The following is a 21,319-nucleotide window of genomic DNA, read 5'->3' on the forward strand; positions in this document are numbered from 1 at the left end:
GTGATGAACTCCTTTAGCTTTTCCTTATCTGTGAAGCTCTTTATCTGACCTTCAATTCTGAATGATAGCTTTGCTGGATAAAGTAATCTTGGTTGTAGGTTCTTGGTATTCAGCACTTTGAATATTTCTTGCCATTCCCTTCTGGCCTGCAAAGTTTCTGTTGAGAAATCAGCTGACAGTCGTATGGGTATTCCCTTGTAGGTAATTGAGCCTCTTTCTCTTGCTGCTTTTAAGATTTTCTCTTTGTCTTTTGCTCTTGGCATTTTAATGATGATGTGTCTTGGTGTGGTCCTCTTTGGATTCCTTTTGTTTGGGGTTCTCTGCGCTTCTTGGACCTGTAAGTCCATTTCTTTCACCAGGTGGGGGAAGTTTTCTGCCATTATTTCTTGAAATAGGTTTTCAATATCTTGCTGTCTCTCATCTTCTGGCACTCCAATGACTCTGATATTAGACCGCTTAAAGCTGTCCCAGAGGCTCCTTACACTATCTTCACACTTTCGGATTCTTTTTTCATTTTGCTTTTCCAATTGGGTGTTTTTTGTCGAATCTTTGGTTTGATTATTGTACTCCTCTGGTCTGCTATTGGGTATAATATTCTTTATTTCAGTCCGTGTATGCTTACTTTCTAATTTCTTTATCGTAGCATCGAGGGTCTCATTAGTTTTCGTGAGGTTCTGCACAAATTTATGGCAAGCCCTCAAAATTGCGATTCTTAGCTCCATATCCTCCATTTCTGTCATGTTTTTTTGTCTCCGCATCTTTTATGCTTTCTTGGTGCACCCCCTTGTGGTCTCTGTGCGCAGTCTTGTTCTAGCCAAGCCTTAATTGTTGTAGTTAACACTAGAGGGATTTGACCCTCAGGCCGACTGGCTATAGGAATCAGCTGTGCGGAAAACGTCTGTCTTCTGGGGAGGCGCTAATCCAGCCTTTGCCTGAGGCGATCGGCAAATGGCTGTGTGCAGGCTTTGGGCGGGGCGGGATCAACAGGGCGGGCGGAGGGAGCAGTTATGGCCACGCTCAGTCCCGTTCCCAGAGGCTCTGCTTCTCAGAACCCCGGCAGCCGCTGCAAACCTCGGAGAGAAGGCTGCCCTCAGGTTCCAACTGATGCCGGATAATCCCGCTTCTCCCGTTTGAGTCTGGGTCCCTAGAGACTCGCCTGGATCTGGAGCCCAGAGTCTGAGACTCACTCCCGACAGAAAACGACAACCGCGCCCTCAGCCACCAGCCCGCTTTCGCGCGCACCTCAGTACCTTTGTATTTTCCACACTGCGCCGCCTCTGAGCCTCGATTTGCTGTTCTCTTTCCTTCTAGTTGTAGAGTCTCTCTTCAGCCAGCCTTCCTGTGGTTCTGGGTGATGTCCGTTCAGTCTTTTAGTTGTATTTTTGAAATGGTTGTTTGCGGCAGCGGTCTCCGGTGTTTACCTACGCCGCCATCTTGGTCGACTCCCTCCTTGTTCCTGATCTTAAAGAAAACACTTTTAGAGAGCATTATGCTAAGTGAAATAAACCAGTCAGAGAGAGACAAGTATCACATGATCTCATTTATATATGGGATCTAATGAACAAAATAAATTGATGAACAAAAAAGATCCAGAGATATTGAAACATGGAATAGACTGACATATTTCAGAGGAAAGGGGTGGGGAGAGGGGGGTGTGAAGAGATTAACCAATGAACTTATATGCATAATGCATAGCCATGGACAGATAATAGTCTGGGGAAGGGCTGGGGTGGGGATGGGACTGTGGTGGAGGGGTTAATGGGGCAGGGAGAGGAAACATCTGTAATACTTTAAGTAAGATAAATTGGGGGGAAAATACCTTTAGCTTTTCCCCATTGCAAATGATATTAGCTTTTAGTTTGTTATATATGGCCTTTATTATGTTATGTTCCCTCTATTCCCACTTTGCTGAGAGTTATCATAAATGGATACTGGATTTTGTCAAATGCTTTTTCTGCATGTACTGATATCATGATTTTTATCCTTCATTTTGTTTCATGGAATGGTTTTAGTTTTTATTCTCCAACTTATTCTGAGACAGGGAGAACTTATTTTAAAAATTATTATGTTGAAAATGAATAAATATGTCTACATACTTGCTCAAAGGTCAGTCCTTTTTGAAAGGTAGAAAATTAAGTAGAAGAACATTGTCTTTGGAGCTCAGGCTCCATCTGACAGCCTGTGCTCCAGGCAAACTTTGCCGCTAGGAGAGGAGCCTCGTCAGAGACGCAGGAGTAACACTTGTCCAGGAATGTTTGCATTTTTAGGGGAAGAGGTTAGAGAAAAGACTCTCAGGTGGCCCAGGCAGGGGAGCCCACTACCAGCACCCCCATCCCTCCAAGGGGATCCATCCTTTGCCTGAGCTCACCTCCCTGCCCTCACGGGGAGGCCACCTCTCAGGTAACAGAGAGGCTGCGAAGGGTGCAGTGGACAAGCCTTCTCTCTGGACGTTGCTGGTGATGGGTTAGGTGCTTAGTCATTGGAAGACTCAGTGTGGGTGTGACCTTTATCCCACTTTGCATCCCGGGCCTCGGCCTCTGCCACTCTGGCTGCAGGGCTGTGCCAGGCTGAGATGGCAGCCTTCTCCCAGGACGCGGCTTGCAAAAACTGCCACCGTGTTACTGTTGTGCTGTTATTTTTTTTTTTTTAAATAAACAAATGTAGAAGGAAACTGAACTTACTGATTCTATGGTTTTATCATAAGTGAAGAAATGAAAGGCCTAAAATGCCGTTTTAAACATTGGAAAGGGCACATTTCTTTGTGGAGATGAAGAACTTCTAACATCTGGCCAGTCTGCCCCACCCCTTACCTTCCTGGCTCAGAAAAAAGTTTCCTTTCGATCCTCCAAGTGTATGTGTTTTTGTTTTGTTTTTTGGCTGCTTACGCCAAGAAGAAAGGATGTGCGTGTTCCTGCTAGGTCCGTAGCCCTGGAATCTGGCCAACATAGAGTGGCAAACCCTTTCATCAGATAGTACATGACTGAAGGATCAACGTTTGTGTTTGTTATCAGTGGGCTTTCTGGATGCTGAGCGGTGTGGGTCATTCTTTCCTTTTCCTACTCGTGTATTTTATGCACAAACATGTAATAGAACTAAAATAAGGGGGAAAAGGTATTTGAAACATAGAAGTAACCAAATTATATAGCTTTTATTTTTGTGGAAACTCTGGACAAAAAAAAACATTACATAGATATTTAGAAAGAAACTTCAGAGGCAAATTTGAGGGGCATTTTTTTTATTATAAATTTAATATGGTTGATTAATGAAAAATCACAATGAAGTACCGAGAAAATGTCTGTCAATATAAAAATTTTAGCAGCATTTTCAGTTTCAGGCTCTAACATTAGTCATACTTCCTCCCGCTATCAAAAAATAATCCAATGGGATACAGTGAGCATCAAGATGTTCAGCTTAGTGAAGGCCTCAAGGAAATCCTCAAATCCAGTGTATTATCTGATATTTCAACCGCCCCTCTCCCAAATTTCTAGAATGTCAAAGTATTTGCCTCAATGTTTGAGATAATTCCTGCGGCTGCAGGGGAGAAAGGAGTGAAAATTAGAACTGGACTTGATATGTAGTGCTTGAGTGCATGTCCTCTGTACATTCTCTACATTGACAATGAACGGCCATGGCAGGGCTGACTGATACCTGCATGTGGCAGCAGTGGTGGGGGAGGGTGGGACAGGAACCGGAAGTGCGACGTGTACTCGATGGGGGACGGTGCCTCACCGCACACACTGCTGGGGCAGGCAAAGCCTGGCAGTATTGCTACATCCCAAGTTAAAGGTAGGATTCATGAGGAGGGGAGACAAACAATATGAAAATATAATACTGGCAAACTATTCCCCTGCTTCTTTGGTACTCTCCAAAAATTCTCTGATCAAAAAAGCTAGGAAGCGCACATCATTAAAAAATTACAGTTTTAAGTATTTACAGAAGCAATTATGATATATTACATAATCAATACACAGTATATGAACAAACTTCAGTGAAAGCACTTGGGAACTCCTGTTCCACTATTATTCAATATCACTTCAACATACGCACACCTCCCAAATTTGTATCATACATCTCTCAGTTATCTTACAGTATGTTAAATGGGAACAATAGCATTTTCCAATCTACACTTTCCTTTTAAAAGGTTCTCAAAATTTGCCACTGAAATCACTATGTACAAAGATCTGTTGAATATTGAATTCTAGGCAATTCTCTCCACTCCCATTTTGGATATATTTGCAATAATGCTACCTATTCTATGTATACAATATGTATTTAATATATAAGTAACTGCACCATGTTATGTCACCACGATACCAGTTTAATGCACATGATATGTACAGTAGTTAAGTTAGCTCTGGAGGATGACTACCACCTAGGTGAACTGTGGTCTGGAACCACCTGCAGGGCGTGGAGAAGCTGGCTGGGAAGCAGCCCGTACGTGGGCAGGATGCGCGTGTGTGTGAGAAATGTGGGCACACGCCTCCCCACATCCCCATGCCAGAACCTCCCTCGCTGGCTGGCTGGAAGAAGACAAATCACACATATGGAAGGATCCCGTACAAAAGGAGAGCCATGACAGCAGCACTGAACAGCCCAGCCACGGGGACAGTCACAAACCAGGCCACAAAGATGTTCCGGAAGAGGTGCCAGTCCACGGCCTTCCGGGAGCGGATCCAGCCCACAGCCACCACGGAGCCCACCTGAGAGCAGAAACATTTTAAAGTTAAAAGAGCCCACAAACTCAACCAATGTAAACTGGCTAATCGCAAATAAATTACATTATAAAATTACCTGCTCTTTTCCGTAACTTTGCTAAAAGCTTCTAAACTGGTTTAGATTTTAGGTACAATTGTCTATGCTTCTGTACCTTATAAACTATGAATGCCCCTGTTTTAAATATTCCCCACGTAGGCTATGGCTTACTACAGTATGCAAACCGGCTTTAATTACATAATGAAGTGGCAATGATGTATCTTTCTCTTTGAAAAACAGCATCATAAAATGTTGGAGCTGAAGAAGACCTTTGAGAGTATGAGATCACACCGAGCCCTGGGGGGGCTCAGGGGCGCCAGGAGATACCACAGATCACGCAGACTAAGGACTGGAAGTCAGGCCTCTGACATTAAACTGGTTTCTTCCATTATCTCAAACTGCCTTGCAGTTCTTGCACTTTAGCTAATTTAAAAAAATAAAATAAATGGAGCATAAATATTGGATCTACTGTCAATCACGCATCACAGAGGCATGACAGAGACCCGTGGAAATTAGAATATCAATACTGATTCAAATATCTTTCTAAATACTTGCAGTTCATTTTATGGTTTGCTGAAAGTCTAAGAAGGAAAAGGAAAAAAAAAAAGACACTTCAAGTATCCTAAAAATCCTAAGAAAGTACATTCCCTTTACCGTCTCATGCCTCCCTCGGACTCTGGGGAAGCTCAGAGAGTTTAACTTGTTAGGTGGCTCTTGAAGATCTCCATAAAACAGGCTTGTCTGCTGACCCTCCAATACTTCAGAATCAGCAGTGGCCAGTGAGATTCAAGTAGCGAAAAATAAAATCTAACACTTTAAATTGTTTATGGAAGCCAAGCAGAACGCCAAAAACAGTAGCATATTTAAAGGCAGTTATTTAATGTGACATTTTGTCAACTTAAGCCATCAAATCCACAAACACTATCTCCTGAGATTAAATTCTTGTTACTGTGTCCCCGGAGTGTGTGCACCCCAGCTGTTCTGGATTACCTCCATGGCAAGGACACAGTCAAGTTTCTATTTTATCTGTGCCCTCTTCCTTTCTTAGAACATATATTTTTAAGCATAAAGGTAATAAAATAATTTTAGAGCAAGTGTCTGTAATAGGAGGGATGGACAATTACTGAGAACCCAACTACTGTTACATTTATATATTCTTTTCTAGTATTTTTATAAATATACCTTTTTAAGTAAATAATAGGGTAGGCTACTATTTTTCTTTAAAAAAATTAACATTACATGCTAAGCATTTTCCCTTTGTACTCACATCCTTTATGATTATCATGTAAAATGGTACATATTTTAGGTGGATGTACTTTAATTTATTTAACCATTTCCAATTTGCTTCAAATTTTTCCCTATCAGAAACTGTTCCATGATTAACATATTAACTCATACAGCTTATGTTTAGGCTTTAAAAAATAATATTGCCTGAAATGGATTATTCATTAAAGGGGACATTTATAAAACACCTTGAAATAATCTGAAACTTAGAGAAAAGCTGCAAGAACTTCCACACACCCTTGACCAAAATCCACCAATTTTTAACATTTTGCCGTAATTTACAAAGATACATTTTCATACCATTAAAATATCCTGCTCCTTGTCAACCCCTCTCTTCCCTTCTGCTAAAGATTTAGCAATCTGATCTTTAATATGATAGTTGCAAAACGGTGATTTACCAAGGCCTTCCCATGTCTCCTACTACATGCTAGGACCTCAGTACCTACTGCCAAAGTATTATAAACAGATGTGAATATACAAGGTCATCCATAACCTGTGAACTTCACACCACAACAATCCTGTAAATTGTTCTTTTTTGCTAATCAATCAACAAAAACATGTACTACTGTTGCTGTAATTTATATATCTTTGATTATGACTAAGGCTGAACTTTATCCAATTTTACTCCCTCTAGTTTTTACATATAAAAATTGTCTCTTTGTGTATTTTGCCCTTTTACATAATGGAATCTAAATGTAAATGTGTCCCTTATTTATTTATGTGAAAATATTAATGCAAATATTTTCCCAACCCAAGTTTCTAATTTTATGCAATAACAAGACAAGCAATAACAAGTGTTCAGAGTTGTGGAGAAAAGGGAACCCTCATTTACTGCTGGTGGGAATGTAGACTGGGTAAGCAGACTGGCGATTCCTCAAAAAATTAAGAATAGAGCTACCATACGACCCAGCAATCCTTCTTCTGGCTATCTACCCCCAAACTGGAAAACAGGTATTCGCAAAGATCTATGCACCCCTATGTTCATTGCAGCATTATTCACAGTGGCCAAGACATGGAAACAACCAAAGTGCCCTGTGGTAGAGGACAGGAAAAAGAAGATGTGGTACATACACACAGTGGAGTACTACTCAGCCATAAAAGAAAGGATGATATAGAGTCATTTGCAATAACATGGATGGACCTTGATAATATTATGCTAAGTGAAATAAATAAGTCAGAAAAATCTAAGAACCATATGATTTCACTCATATGTGGGATATAATACTGAAACTCATGAACACAAACAGCAGTGTGGTGGCTGCCAGAGGGAAGGGGAGGAGGAACAAAAATATATGGTGACGGGAGAAAATTTGACTTTGGGTGGTGGGCATATAGTGTAATATACAGATCTTGAAACATGGAAACCCACACCTGAAACCTATATGATCATGTTGACCAATGTCACCCCAATATATTTAATAAGAAAATGGAAAAAAGAGAAAAATGTTAAATTCTTCAACTATGAAAAAAAATAATTTCAGGCAATAAAATATGCTGCACTTTTCTCTGCGATTTATCCTTAGCTTGAATATTTGATACATATTTAATTCTTTTATTCTAAATTCTCTAAAACAAAGTCATATTTTATTCTAAATTTTAAAATATTTAAAAAATATTAAGTCATCAGATATATGTTCATATATTTTGAGAGTTGTGGGTCTAATTTTGTTTTTCTAGATTGATAGCCAGCTGTCTAACATCCTTTATTGGTTAAATTTTCCCTTCCTCAAACTATATGCTCATATATAACAGGCCTATCGGACTGTTTGTAGATAAGTATCTAAGTATTTTTATTATTGTGCTAAAATATACATAACATAAAATTTATCATTTTAACCATTTAAAAAAATATATGTTTTTACTAATTTCAGAGAGGAAGGGAGAGGGAGAGAGATAGAAACATCAATGATGAGAGAGAATCATTGATCGGCTGCTTCCTGCACACCCTCTACTGGGAATTGAGCCAGCAACCCGGGCATGTGCCCTGACTGGGAATCGAACCGTGATCTCCTGTTTAATAGGTCTATACTCAACCATTAAGCCACACCAGTTGGGCCATTTTTAACCATTTTTAAGTGTACAATTTAGTGGCATAAAGTACATTCACATTGTTTTGCAACCATTATCACCATTCATCTCTAGAAATTTTTCATCATCCCAAACTCTGTCCCCATTAGCACAATTCCCCACCCCCCTCACTTCCATCTACTTTTAACTCTTATTTCCTTATAATAAACTTTCTACCTGGCAAGGTCAGTCCCTCCTTACCACTTTTCTTTTTAGATCATTTTCTGTCCTTGCTAATTTAATCTACCAAATGAATTTTAGATTCACTTTGTAAAGTTGTAAGAAAAATTCGGCTGGGGTTGTATTTGAGAACTGACATTTTTACAAAATCTAGTTTTCCCATCCAACAGCAAAGTGTCTCTCCTATATAGCGTTCTTTCCTGTGTTCTAGCTTCCCTCTGAGGAAGCTGAGTGTGTTTCCAGGCACTAACAGCAATAGAATTATTGAGAAGAGGGGGAACCAGGGAGCAAGAATTAGAAAATTAGATTAGAATTTAAAATCAGTAGTGTTTCCTATAAGCAGTTCCAAATCCAACGGCTAGCTGAGTAATCATCAATAGAGATGAACAATGTGGGTAATTCACACAAAAAGGATAATCCCAAACCACGCCAATATGGATTAAAACATTTGGAAAACACCTCTGAATTCCGATAAAAGCGCCCACAAAGGACTGTCTGCATTAAATATTGGGACACTTAGAAGAAACAGGAATAAATGAAATCTACCCAGGTAAATCACAAAAGCTCATTTTACACAATAGTTTCCATATTTTTTCCTGCCAAGTTCCCCACTTTTGCCCACTTTTTCATGGAGGTGGGTCTAAGCAAGAAACCTAACAGGTGGATGGGAGAGGAGGCAGAGAGCTGGACAAACTAAACACAAGGTCTAATTATTCCGGGAAGCCTGATGGGATTGTTACGGTTTTATGTGGATGTCAACACCCTTTGAGTATTTCCAGATTCACAGCTTCGCTCGCATAGAGCCTCATCCTTAATGCCATCCCACGTCTCTCATATTTCATCCCACATTGGCCATTTGGGGACTTGCAAGCAGAAAAAAACATGCGGTGTAACGGAGTAAGAGTTATGTGGCTGGCAGGCAACGGTGACCTCTTCCTAGCACTTATATGTGGACGGCACGGAGCCTCTGTCCACACCACGGAGGTTCCTGAGAGCCAGGACTCTGCCTCAGCTTCTGCAGTACCGTGATCTGGGCTTTGTCCACAGTCCATGATCAGTGACACTGGACAAACGGACGAGAATCCAGTGGAGCTCTGCCTGCCTAGTTCAGTGACGGTGAACCTGTGACACGCGTGTCAGAGGTGACACGCGAACTCATTTTTTTGTTTGATTTTTCTTTGTTAAATGGCATTTAAATATATAAAATAAATATCAAAAATATAAATCTTTGTTTTACTATGGTTGCAAACATCAAAAAATTTCTATATGTGACACGGCACCAGAGTTAAGTCAGGGTTTTTCAAAATGCTGACACGCCGAGCTCAAAAGGTTCGCCATCACTGGCCTAGTTGATAGAGGGCATCTTTGTGGTCCCATGTTAAGGTGACTTGTTTTAAGTGCCAACAAGCTATTCTAACACTAAGCAACAGCTCTAAGGAAACAACACCTCGCATGTGATTTGTACAGCTACTCATTCACCTATACATTTATTCACTAAAGTCCTGCACAACTGGATATAAATCCCTTAGTAGCACTTCCTTATTATTGTATAGATATAAATACTGGGGAAATGACATTTAAGAATATGGTTTTTATAGGCATTGTATACTTTTCATCTATTTCACACATGTATGAAAGAATTTCGTGTTAAATTAGCAAAATTAGTAGTCTCACTATATACACATCAGCATAGGTTAGCTTACCGATAGAGTTCGGTAAGTAACAATACCAACCTAGAAAAACCAAACCTGTGTTGTTTTCCAGAGATCTTTCAACTGGTGTGAAAAAAGCTGGCCTTCACTAGGCTTGCTCAAGTGCAGGGTTAATCATTAAAAAGACAGCGTACTGTTTATTTCCAAGTAGCTCAAAAGACTATTTATGCCTCCAGAAAAGTTCAAACCTTACTTCCTTGGGAAGGAATATATTTAGTAACATCATTTCCTCTAGGCTCCCACACAGCAGGGAGCTGACATTGAGGTGGAGTAAGGGGAAGATGATCCCTTTTCATTCCATATAGTATTGTTTGACATATTTCAGTGAACATATGCTCTTTTGTAATTTTTAAATAACTGAAATTAGAAAAATAACAATGCTAGGAGAACGGAGGGGGGGTCACCCACCACCTTCCTTTTTCCACCTTCCTCCTCTGGACTTGAGAGGCGAGGGCAGTGTACTGAAGGGCAGGCTCTGGGCCACACTGCCCAGGCTGGACCTCAAGGGCCACTCGCTAGTTGTGTCACCCTACTGGACAAGTGAGTCAGTGTCCTCATTGGTAAAACGGGGTAACATTGGCACTACCCTCAAAGGTTTGCGGGAAGATTAAACAAGTTAATTATTCACAGTGCACTTAAAACAGTGCCCAGCAGAGAGCGCTTGCCCCACACACCTTAGTTATGGTTGGTTACCATGATTCTGATTATTATGAGTACGCTTAGGAGGTCCGGAGCATGAGGTGAAGTTCTGAATGGTTTTATCACATTAAATATATGATCTTAGGAAAGTGATTTAACTCTGGAAACCTCAGTGTTCTTATCTGTAAACTAGAGGCCTGGTACATGAATTCATGCACGCTTGGGGTCCGGTCTGGGGGGGGGGGAGGGGCTGTGGGCGGTTGGCCAGCCGGCCCCGCACCCGATTGGGGTGGTGGGGCCGATCGGAGGTGGGGCTGGCTGGGGGGAGGGGCTATGGATGGTTGGCCGGCCAGCCCCACCCCCTGGTCGAGGGGACAATTTGCATATTAGCCTTTTATTATATAGGATTGGGAACACCAGTGCCAATTTCAAAGTATTGCTGTGGGGATTAAATGACATACTTTGCACATAGTATAGAGCACTAAACACAGTGCCTGACACTCCATATATGCTCAGTAAGTGGAAATAACTTTTACAATGAAAATGTGTGGAACTTGAAGTTATTTTGTAGCAAAAGAAGGAACAAGAAAACAAACAACCCTCTCCCATAAGGCTGACCTTCCATGGGGTAGAGCTAGCTTTATCAGCTGGCCCACTCGAAGACTCCCAGAAAAGCTGCCTGGCCCTAACAGTTAAATCATTCAGTCATTTGCATTTGTTCATAAACACACTGGCTTGTGTATAAATGTAGAAGGCCAGGTCATTTGCTGGTGCCTAGAACAGTACCTCACACACAGCAGGTATGAAGAGTTTTTCTTGAATGATGCAAGCAAATGAACCTAGGAAAAATCTGGAGGGACTTTGCTTTGTTGAAGTTAGGGAATACTTTTGTCCACAGGAGGCCCATTGAAGATGTTTTGGGAATTTTCCAGACCTGGGTTATGAGACCTGGGTTCTAGTCCTGGCTGCACCCGGAGTGACCTCGGATGACTCCCCGAAACTCACGGAGCCCATCTCCTCTTCATCAGTCTTTAAGGTTCCTTCCAGCTCCAACATTCCAGTCCTAAAGCAAGGAATTCCCTCTTGCACAGGCCTGAGTTTTACAGCATTGGCTGTGAGCAATAGTAAGCATCACCCCTCCTCTGGAATTTACTCTAAGGCAATAAGTCACTTTGACCATCAGATAAGGAAAAAGAACTGAAACAACTGTGTCTTACAATTCCACTGAGATGATTTCTGCTTATCTCTAGTTCCACTGTCCACTCCCAGTCCCTGCAATGGGTGGGCACTGAGTGGCATGCCCCCATTTGAGCCTAGGAGTATGGTTAGCGCACACATGACTTCAATGCAAAATCACTGTGGAAACAATGAGAGAGACAGGACACATGGAAAGTGAAGCACACGTTGAGGAGGGAAGGCTCTCGCCAGGCATGCATTGAAAAAGCCAAGTGCACAACCGAAGGTGTCACACTGCAGAGCGGGAAGGTTGAGAGGGATAGTCTGAGAAAAGCAATCGCCCCACATCCAACAATGCACACCCAGCAAACCCGCAGATGACTTTTCACAAACGACAATATACAAAGCGCAACCAGCTTTTCTCCGATTCACTGGGTGATGATGGACCGATCCCAGCAGCCCGAAGAAAGGAGGCGCTGGCGGGGGCCTACCTTGCAGTGAGTGGTGCTGACAGGAAGCCCCACGTTGGAGGCGATCACCACCGTGAACGCGGAGGCCAGTTCAATGGTGAAGCCGCTGTGGGAGGGAGACAGGAGACGCATCACAGGCGCCCTTTGTATGGGCCTCACGGACACCCCCGGGGAGCCAAAGTCTCACCAGGACATTCTTTGAATTGACTGCCGACTCCTGACTGGGCCAGATGACATCAATAGAACTAGAAACTGCTGCATAATGGCAACGATTCACACGAAGGCTCTGCTTACATTGTTGACAGCCCCGAATAGCCTTGTTTTTCTGCTAGGTTTTCAAAACCCACACACTGTAGTAACTGGGTCAGAAATTCCTGCTGTGTGAAAATGGTCCCTTACTCATTTCTACAGTGGCGTACGGAAAACTGTGCTCGTATTTAAAAAATGTGTACTTATTACAAAAAAGTGTATTTTTTCTCAGATGATTAATTTTTCTTGAAGTCAATCTTATAGAAGAATCATTAAAATTCATTTCAAGAAGGAAAAGATTTCTTGCAATAGGTAGTTCCAAGTTTTAGTTGTATCCTTCTAACGTTCCCTAATCTAGTAAAGATGAGTGAAAAGGACAACGGGACTACAGAGAAAACCACGAATCTCGGACCCCATCTCTAGGGCAGAGGTGTGAGGGGAAGGAAGCACAAAGTAACCTCAGGAGGGTGGCAGGTGAGGGCTGCTTTGTCCACTAGGTGGAGCTGGTGTGACGGAGACTTTTGGGGAAAGGCAGGCCCGGGGCCATGGGTGTGGTTTGCATCCCCGGCCTCCCCACTTGCTCTCCAGAGCTCATGCTGGGTGAGACCACCAGTGGGAGGAAATGGGGGCCCCTGGGAGGGTTCTGTTTCTCTTCCCTCCTGCTCTGCTTCAGCCTCTCCTTCCTTCTGTCTTCCCACCCTCTCGTTTTCTCTTCCTCATCTCAGTGCCACAGGTGGATAGGGGCCCAAGAGTGCATGAGGGAGGCCATGCAAAGGTGGGGTTTGCTTACCCTCTGCCCCCTGCTCACTGCGACCCCCAGCAGACTGGCTGAGCTGAGGGGTTCAGGGCATAAAAGCAGCACAAGAGGATGTCAACTCTGCTTGGGCCTCAAAGGACCAGCCCTGCGGATCCGGCCTGCACCCGGGCTTACCTGGATGGCGTGATTGGAGTGAGGTCTTTCCCCATGGTCTGGATCACTCTTCTTCCCCAAACCCAGAGCCCCGTACAAATTCCAATTCCTCCGTAAAGCAGCAGCCAGATGGGAGTAGGTGCTTCCTGCAGGACTCCACCTTGTTCATAAATCAGCCACAAAGCTACCAGAGGACCAATGGCATTACTGGGAGAGAGAAAAAACTATATGAATTATACAAACATTGTACGGACAAATGACACTGTACACAACATGCAGGGACCTCTCAGTCTTGGGGTAGCCCTGCTTACTGTATTTATGGCTTGCCTATGTATAATCCAGTGGTGATCAAAGTGATTTATCCAATTCTTTTTGTTGTGGTAAAAAAATTAACAGAAAATTTGCCATTTTAGCAATTTTTAAGAGTACAGTTCAGTAGTGTCAAATATATTCACATTGTTGTGAAACATCTTCTGAACTTTTGCATCCTGCAACCTAAAACTGTATAGTCATTAAACAATAATAACTATTTTGCCCTTTGCTCCCAGTCCCTGGTAACCACCATTTTACTTTCTGTTTCTATGAATTTGACTACTCTAGGTGCCTCTGTAAGTAGAATTATACAGTATCTGTCTTTTGAGACTGACTTATTTCATGTAGCACGATGTCCTCAAGATTCATCCACACTGTAGCATGAGTTACAATGTCCTTCCTTTTCGAGGCTGAATATTGCGCTGTATGCATATACCACGTCTTCTCTATCTCCTCAGCCACTGATGGACACTTGTGTTGCTCCCACCTCTTGGCTGTTGTGAATAATGCTACAATGAACATGTGTGTACAAATATCTCTTTGAGACCCTGCTCTCATTTCTTTTGATTAAATCACCAGAGCAGGATGGCTAGATCATAAGGTAGTTCTATTTTTAATTTTTTCAGGAACCTCCAGACTGTTTTCCCTAGCGGTTGTGCCATTTTACATTCCACTAACTGCACCAGAGTCCCAGATTCCCCACATCCTCGCCAACACTTGTTATTTTCTGGTGTGTTTTTTACAGTAGCCATCTTAATGGGCATGTGATTTATTAATTTTTTACAAGTACTAAAAAATCACAAGAAGTGGACACAAAAATCAAGTTCTTTTTCTCTTCCTTTTTCCCCCTTTCTTTTCATTTTCACTGCCAGCTCCGCCACTAAGACCAGCCACCAGTTTTGAGTCCCACATTGTAGGATCACACATATGGCTAATCACTAGTTCTCACATGCACCCTGCAAACTAGGTATTGTCACTCCCATTTTACTGATGAAGAAACCGGCACTAAAGTCAGGTCACTAGCAGGAGGCCAATTGGGACATGAGCTCGGGACCCAGGCAGGTGCTCCGTCCTTTCCCCTAAACCTGCTATCATCACTCGGGCCCTTGGCAGCCACACACTGACTTTTTGGAGAGATGCTACAGCTTCTTTTTTAAAAAAAACTTGTAACTTAGACCTCATTCCTTTAGAGCAATTTAAGGTTAACAAAACTGAAGGGAAGGTGCAGAGATTTCCCACATAAACTCTGTCCTCCCTCCCCCCACGTACATAGCCTCCCTCATTATCAACATCCCCAAGACGGGAAGACTCGACATCTTGACAATAGTGAGTCTTCCTATCCTTGAACATGAAAAAAATCTCTCCTTTTATTTAATTCTTATTTGATTTCATTAATGTTTTGTGGCTTTTCCACATATAGATCTTTACATATTTTATTAGATTTATGTCTAAGTATTTCATTTTTAGGGTTGCTAATATAAATAGTATTGTGTTTTATTTTTTATTTATTCTTTTAAGGACACAAAGTTTTCTTTAAATATTTTTTGGGGGAGGGGATACTATACTTCTACTCAATTAAGAGAAACATTTTTATCAATACCGAGGTCCTTTTTTTTCTAATTCCTTTTTTCTTTTAATTTAAATTCTTTATTGTTTAAAGTATTACATAAGTCTCCTTTTTCCGAGGTCCGTTTTTACACTTATTATACCATGAATTCGGAGGGGATGGGTTCAGCAGTTCAGGCTCCTTTCCATTCTCACAAAGTAAGCTTCTCTGGGCCTGGGTGGCGCAGGCTGGTGCTTCAGTTGAATCTAGGTGCCTTTCTCTTTGGATTTCTTCTTTATCTGATCATTTTCCTTCATACGTTTCAGGAAGCTATCTCAGTTCCTAGAGCGCTTAATATGCTCAAAACGTACATTAATTCTCTTGGCAAGAAACTTGCCCTTAACGTGTTTACACAATGCCCACCGCATGCTGGGCGACACTGTAGACTCCTCCGGCTTTGCAGTGCTTGCCTTTTTGAGCAGTGCCCATTCCCTTGATGTCTACAATATCACCCTTCTTGTAGATTTGTACATGTGTGGGTGGCCAAAGGAACAACTCCACGTTTTCTAAAAGGCCTAGCGGGTGCCTCTCCTCTTTCCTTTGTGTTAGTCATTTTGGCGAATTACTGGAAGATGGCAATTCTGGCCAAAAAAAAAAAAAAAAAAAAAGCAGTACTGTGTTTTAAATGTCAAATTCCACCTGTTGGTATGTGTGAAAATGATTGATTTTTGTATATTAACTTTATAACCTGCAACCTTGCTATAGTTGCTTATTAGCTGAAGTTTTTATTAATTCAGATTTTCTACATAGACAATCATGTCATCTGTGAACAAAGACAGTTTTATTTCTTCCTTCCCTATCAGTATACCTTTTATTTCCTTTTCTTGTCCTATAACATTAGCTAGAATTTCAGTATAATGTTGAAAAGCAGTGATGAAAGGAGACATCCTTGCCTTGTTCCTGATCATAGAGGGAAAGCTGAGTTTCTCATCATTAAATATGAGATTAGTTGGAGGTTTTTTGGATATTCTTTATCAAGTTGAGGAAGTTGCCCTCGATTCTTAGTTTACTGGATGTGTTTTTGTTTTTAAATTAAAAATAGGTGGTAGATTTTGTTAAATGCTTTTTCTGGATCTATTCATATGACCATGTGATTTTTCTTTTTTAAAATTTGATGAATTACATTAATTGAAATTTTAATGTTGAATCAGCCTTGAAAACCTGAAATAAATTTCACTTGGTGATGGTATATAATTATTTTTATACATTGTTGGATTCAATATCCTAATACTTTGTTGAGGATTTTTACATCTATGTGCATGAGAGATATTGGTCTGTAATTTTCTTTTCTTGTAATGTCTTTGTCTGGTTTTGGTAACAGGGAAGTGTTGGCCTCATAGAATGAGTTAGGAAGTATTTCTTCTGCTTCTATTGTCTGAACAAGATTGTAGGAAATTGGTATAATAATCTCTTTCTTAAATGTTGGCAGAATTCACCAGTGAATCCATCTGGGCCCGGTGCTTTCTGTTTTCGAAGATTAATCATTGATTTGATTTTTTAATAGGTATAGGTCTATTTCCTATAAGTTTTGGCAGCTGGTTTCATTCAAGGACTTGGTTCAATTTCATCTAAGTCATCAAATTTGTGGGCATGGAGTTGTTGATAGTACTGCTTTATCTTTTTAATATCCATAGGATCTGTAATGATGTCTCTTCTTTCATTTCTGATATTAGTAACTTGTGTTCTCTTTTTCTTTTTTTTCTCATTTAGCCTGGCTAAAGCTTATCAACTTTATTGATCTTTTAAAAAAAATAGGTTTTCATTTCACTGATTTTCTGATTTCAATTTCATTGACTTCTGTTCTAATTCTTATTATTTTTCTCCTTCTTACTTTGGATTTGATTTGCTCTTTTTTTTTCAAGTTTACTAGGATGAATATTTAGATTATATTAGGAAAGAACAAAAAAAATCAATATTTATTCAATGCTATACATTTCCCTCTAAGCACTGTTTCACCATATCCCACAAATATTGATGGGGTTTTTTTTCATTTAGTTTAAAGTATTTAAAAATTTCTCTTGATGTTTTTTCTTTGAGCCATGTGTTATTTACAAGTGTTTTATATAATCTTTACATATTTGGGGATTTTCCAGTTATCTTTCTGTTATTGACTTCTAGCTTAATTTCATTGTGGTCTGAGAGCAGACATTTATTAGTTCTATTCTTTTAAATGTATCAAGGTTTTTTTATGGTCCAGAATGTGGCCTATTTTGCTGAATGCTTCACGTGAGCTTGAGGAGAATGTGAATTCACTTGTCAAAGTCTACAGATATAAATGATACAGAGTTGATTAATGGTATTATTGAGTTTAACTATGTCCTTACTGATTTTCTGCCTCCTGAATCTGGTCATGTCTGCTCTGTCTGAAATTAATATAGTTAGCTACTTATGCTTTCTTAGTGCTAGCATGGTATATTTTCCTCCTTCCATTTACTTTTATCTTGAATGTGTCTTTATATTTAAAGTGGGTTTCTTATAAACAAAATACAGTTGGGTTTTGTTTTTTGACCCAGTCTGATAATCTGTGTCTTTTAACTGGTACATGTAGACGACTGGTGTTCAAAGTGATTTTTACATAGTTGGATTAATATCTATCATATCTCTTCCTCTTTTCTATTTGTTACCCTTGTTTTTTGTTCCATTTTGTCTTAAGTGAGCATTTTATATGATTCTATTTTCTCTCCTTTGCTAGTGTACTGGTTACACTTCTTTTTTCAACTGTTTCTACCACTAGGTTGGTCCCCCTGGAGTCTTTAAGTCTCAGCTTGTCTCCACTGAGCCTCTAGGGTTCATCTTACAGTTCAGCTTTTCCCACCGGGCACTGGTTCCCACAGCAGCGTCCACTGTGACTCCGTGTATTTGACTGTATCTGCAATCCTGGGGGCAGTGGTTTGCCCTGTGTCTTCTTCTCTCTTCCATATCCAAAAAGAGCTGCTGATTTTGTAGTCTGTTCAGCTTTTCACTTGTTTTTAGGATAGTATGACAACTTCCAAGTTCCTTACATGTGGAACTACACACAGGCTTTTAACGACTTCTGTAGCTCCAGTCTCTTCCTCCCATCCCAGTCTAGACTCTGTAGACAGAGTGTGGGCTGCAAGTCACAAAGAACTGGCTCTCAAGTCTGCTTCTCTCTAGCTGTGTTATCCTGGGCAAGAAACGTCATGTTTCTGAGATTCTGATTCCCTGTCTTTGATTAATATCACTGATGAGCTCAAAGGGCTGTTTTGAGAAGGATCAGAATCAGTTACAAATGGTTCAGCACAGAGGCCTGCTATGAACTTAATAACCTTTTGGTGAATAAATAGAAGCCCCCTCGTTACTGTTACAGTATGATTTCTAGGACACCGTTTTTATCAGACCACATCCTTACTCAAAAGCTTCAAAACCAACCCCAAATTGTAAGCAAGTGCGCTAACCTCTGGGAAGCTGTAGCAGTTACTGTCTCAACTCCTCCTTTGGCCCTGAAATACTGTTTTGGGTGGTTTTTTACTTTTCAATTTGTATGTATTTCTTATCTCCATAACTGGAGTTTAAACTGCTGAAGGACAGGGACCCAATTCATAACACTTCACCAGTACCAGGTCTCCAATAACAATTCTTGATAAGGAGGAGGGAGGAGGTTAGGTCCGGGGAGGGGCAGTCAAAAAATTAAGACAAGACAGAACATGGTGCCTTGATTAAAATAACATGGCAGCACCTATATAATACTGCAACACACAAGATGGCCAGGCCTCTTGTCTGGTGGAACTTTTTAAAAAAAGAACAGAAATGCAGTTGTACACGGATAGGCAGTGCATAGAAACCCATGGCTGTAAAGCGGAGAGTCATGTAACTGGGCAATAAAAAATGCAACAGCCCTAGCAGGTTTAGCTCAGTGGATAGAGCACCAGCCTGTGAACTGAAGGGTCCTGGGTTTGATTCTGGTCAAGGTCATGTACCTCAGTTGCAGGCTCGATCCCTGTCCCCGGTTGGGCACACATAGGAGGCAATCAATCAATGTGTCTCTCTCACAACACTGATGTTTCTCTCTCTCTGTCTCTCCCTTCCAATCTCTCTAAAAAAATTAAAAAAGAGTCAATGGAAAAATATCCCCGGGTGAGGATTAACAACAACAACGAGAAGTAACATTAGGCCCTGGCCAGGTGACTCCGTTGGTTGGAGCGTCGTCCTGTGCACTGAAAAGTTGTGGATTTGATTCCTGGTTAGGGCACATACGCAGGTTGTGGGTTCAATCCCCGGTCTGGTCATGTACGGGAGGCAACCAATCGGTGTTTCTCGCTCACATCAATGTTTCTCTCTCCTCCCTTCTTCCCTCTCTAAAATCAATAAACATATCCTCAGGTGAGGATTAAATTTTAAAAAAGAAGCAAGAATAGCATGTTTTCCTGATTTGGATAGAAACATTAGCCCTGCATAATAATTAAAATACCAGTAATAGTGACAATGCATAGATACTGGTTACGGGAGGAGCACTGTCCTAAGCACATTATATAAAGCATCTCATGAAAACGCCATGAGAGTTGGTACTTGTTTTAGCTCCATTTTACAGGTTGGGATACTGAGGCTTTGGGAAAATCAAGTGACTTGTCACTAGCTATCTAGCTAGTAAAAAGAGAAGTAGAGTCTCTCTACATATTCTTCCATATTTCCTACATATTCTGGGACTCCATGATCTGATAACCTTACAGCCTACACTCTCCCTCTTTGCTCCTCCTTGCTCTTCCTAGAATACACCGGGCATATTCCTAGCTCAGGCCTTTGCACCTGCTGTTCCCTCTTCCTGAACTGCTCTTCCTGCAGATGCTCACATGGCTGGGTCCCTTCACCCTTTCAGATCTCACGTAGTGAGCCCTTACCTGAGCAGTCTATCCAGCACTGCAATCCCCAGCAGCTCCAATCTCCTTTCCAGTTTACTTTTCCCTGTAACATCACTGTCTAGCCTATTACATTACAAGTGCTACTCCATTTACCTATTTACTGTGTGTGCCCACCCCCACCAGGAATGGCAGGGATTTTTGTTCCCTGTTTGCTGCTGTATCCTGGCTCCCAGAACAGTGCCTGGCACACACAGCCCCCCAACACATACTTGGTGAAGGAACGAGTATCCTTACCTCACATCATTGCCACCATGTGCAAACGATCCAAAGCAGGCAGTAAGGACCTGCAGAAAGTGGAACAGGAGGTGGACCTCGGATGTGTCTTTCTCATCTTTTTCTTCTTCCCCAGGGTCCTCTCGAGGCCGGGCAGGATCTGCCAGCTCAGACGCCAGCTTCATCTCCACGCCTCCCTCCTCTGCCTCTATCTCAGCCTCGGCTACTGCATTGCAGTAGCTGGAGTAGCTGTCGTAGCGAAGTCTCTTTTTAGAATAGGACACGGTGTCACCCACCAGCTTCTCACTGTCCTCGGGGGCAGGCAGCGGGTCAGCAGCTCTGAAGGTCGAGTGCACCGGCATCCCACAGATGGCCGCCGTGTAGCAAGTGTAGCTGTTGTTCCGCCGCAGGAACCTGTAGTTGTTCTCCGGGGCGGGCTTCTCGTCGGAGCCCCTGTCTGTGTGGATTCTGTGCAGCAAGTCTTTGTAGAGCCCCGAGTCTTTGTGGACCGTGTGGTACACGTGGCCGTCGCTCCTCGTGTGGCCGTCGAAGCCGAACGTGCCATTGGAGATGGGCGATTTTGTGGAGCCGTGAGTCATGGAAAGTGCCCTTCCTGAAAAGCGTTAGACAGAGGCCTTAAGGACAGAAATCACGTCTGGGAGGAAATACTCCCCACTGTTTCATGATGCTAATCTCTGGAAGGTTGGATTATGGGTGATGTAAATTTTTTCCCACATGCCTTATTTTCTAAGTGGACTATAAAGGACATGTAATATGGTTAAAATAAAAAAGGAAACTAGTGAACATACGACAAAAAGGTAAAGCTAATAATAAGGTATTTTTTAAATGACACTATTTTTCTCTTAAAAAGA

At 41.6% G+C, this 21,319-nt stretch overlaps 1 protein-coding gene across 13 annotated transcripts in view; it reads right to left on the reverse strand.

Annotated features, from left to right (window-relative positions):
* Positions 1-3,929: 3,929 nt before the first annotated feature.
* SLC20A2 (solute carrier family 20 member 2) overlaps positions 3,930-21,319 on the reverse strand; it is a 96,051-nt gene continuing 78,661 nt past the window's right edge. For all 13 annotated transcript variants that reach the window (XM_070408489.1, XM_070408482.1, XM_070408487.1 and 10 more), the window contains 4 exons: positions 20,469-21,060; positions 13,461-13,646; positions 12,302-12,386; positions 3,930-4,700 (listed from right to left, as the gene is read on the reverse strand). In XM_070408489.1, coding sequence (XP_070264590.1) covers positions 4,536-4,700; positions 12,302-12,386; positions 13,461-13,646; positions 20,469-21,060 — 1,028 coding nt within the window. In that variant the 3' untranslated portion in view covers positions 3,930-4,535. The remainder of the gene's footprint in view (positions 4,701-12,301; positions 12,387-13,460; positions 13,647-20,468; positions 21,061-21,319) is intronic.

This window comes from Myotis yumanensis, unplaced genomic scaffold, assembly GCF_028538775.1.
Source record: "Myotis yumanensis isolate MYYU_CA2020_CCGP unplaced genomic scaffold, mMyoYum1.0.hap1 SCAF_3, whole genome shotgun sequence".
Classification (NCBI taxonomy): domain Eukaryota; kingdom Metazoa; phylum Chordata; class Mammalia; order Chiroptera; family Vespertilionidae; genus Myotis; species Myotis yumanensis.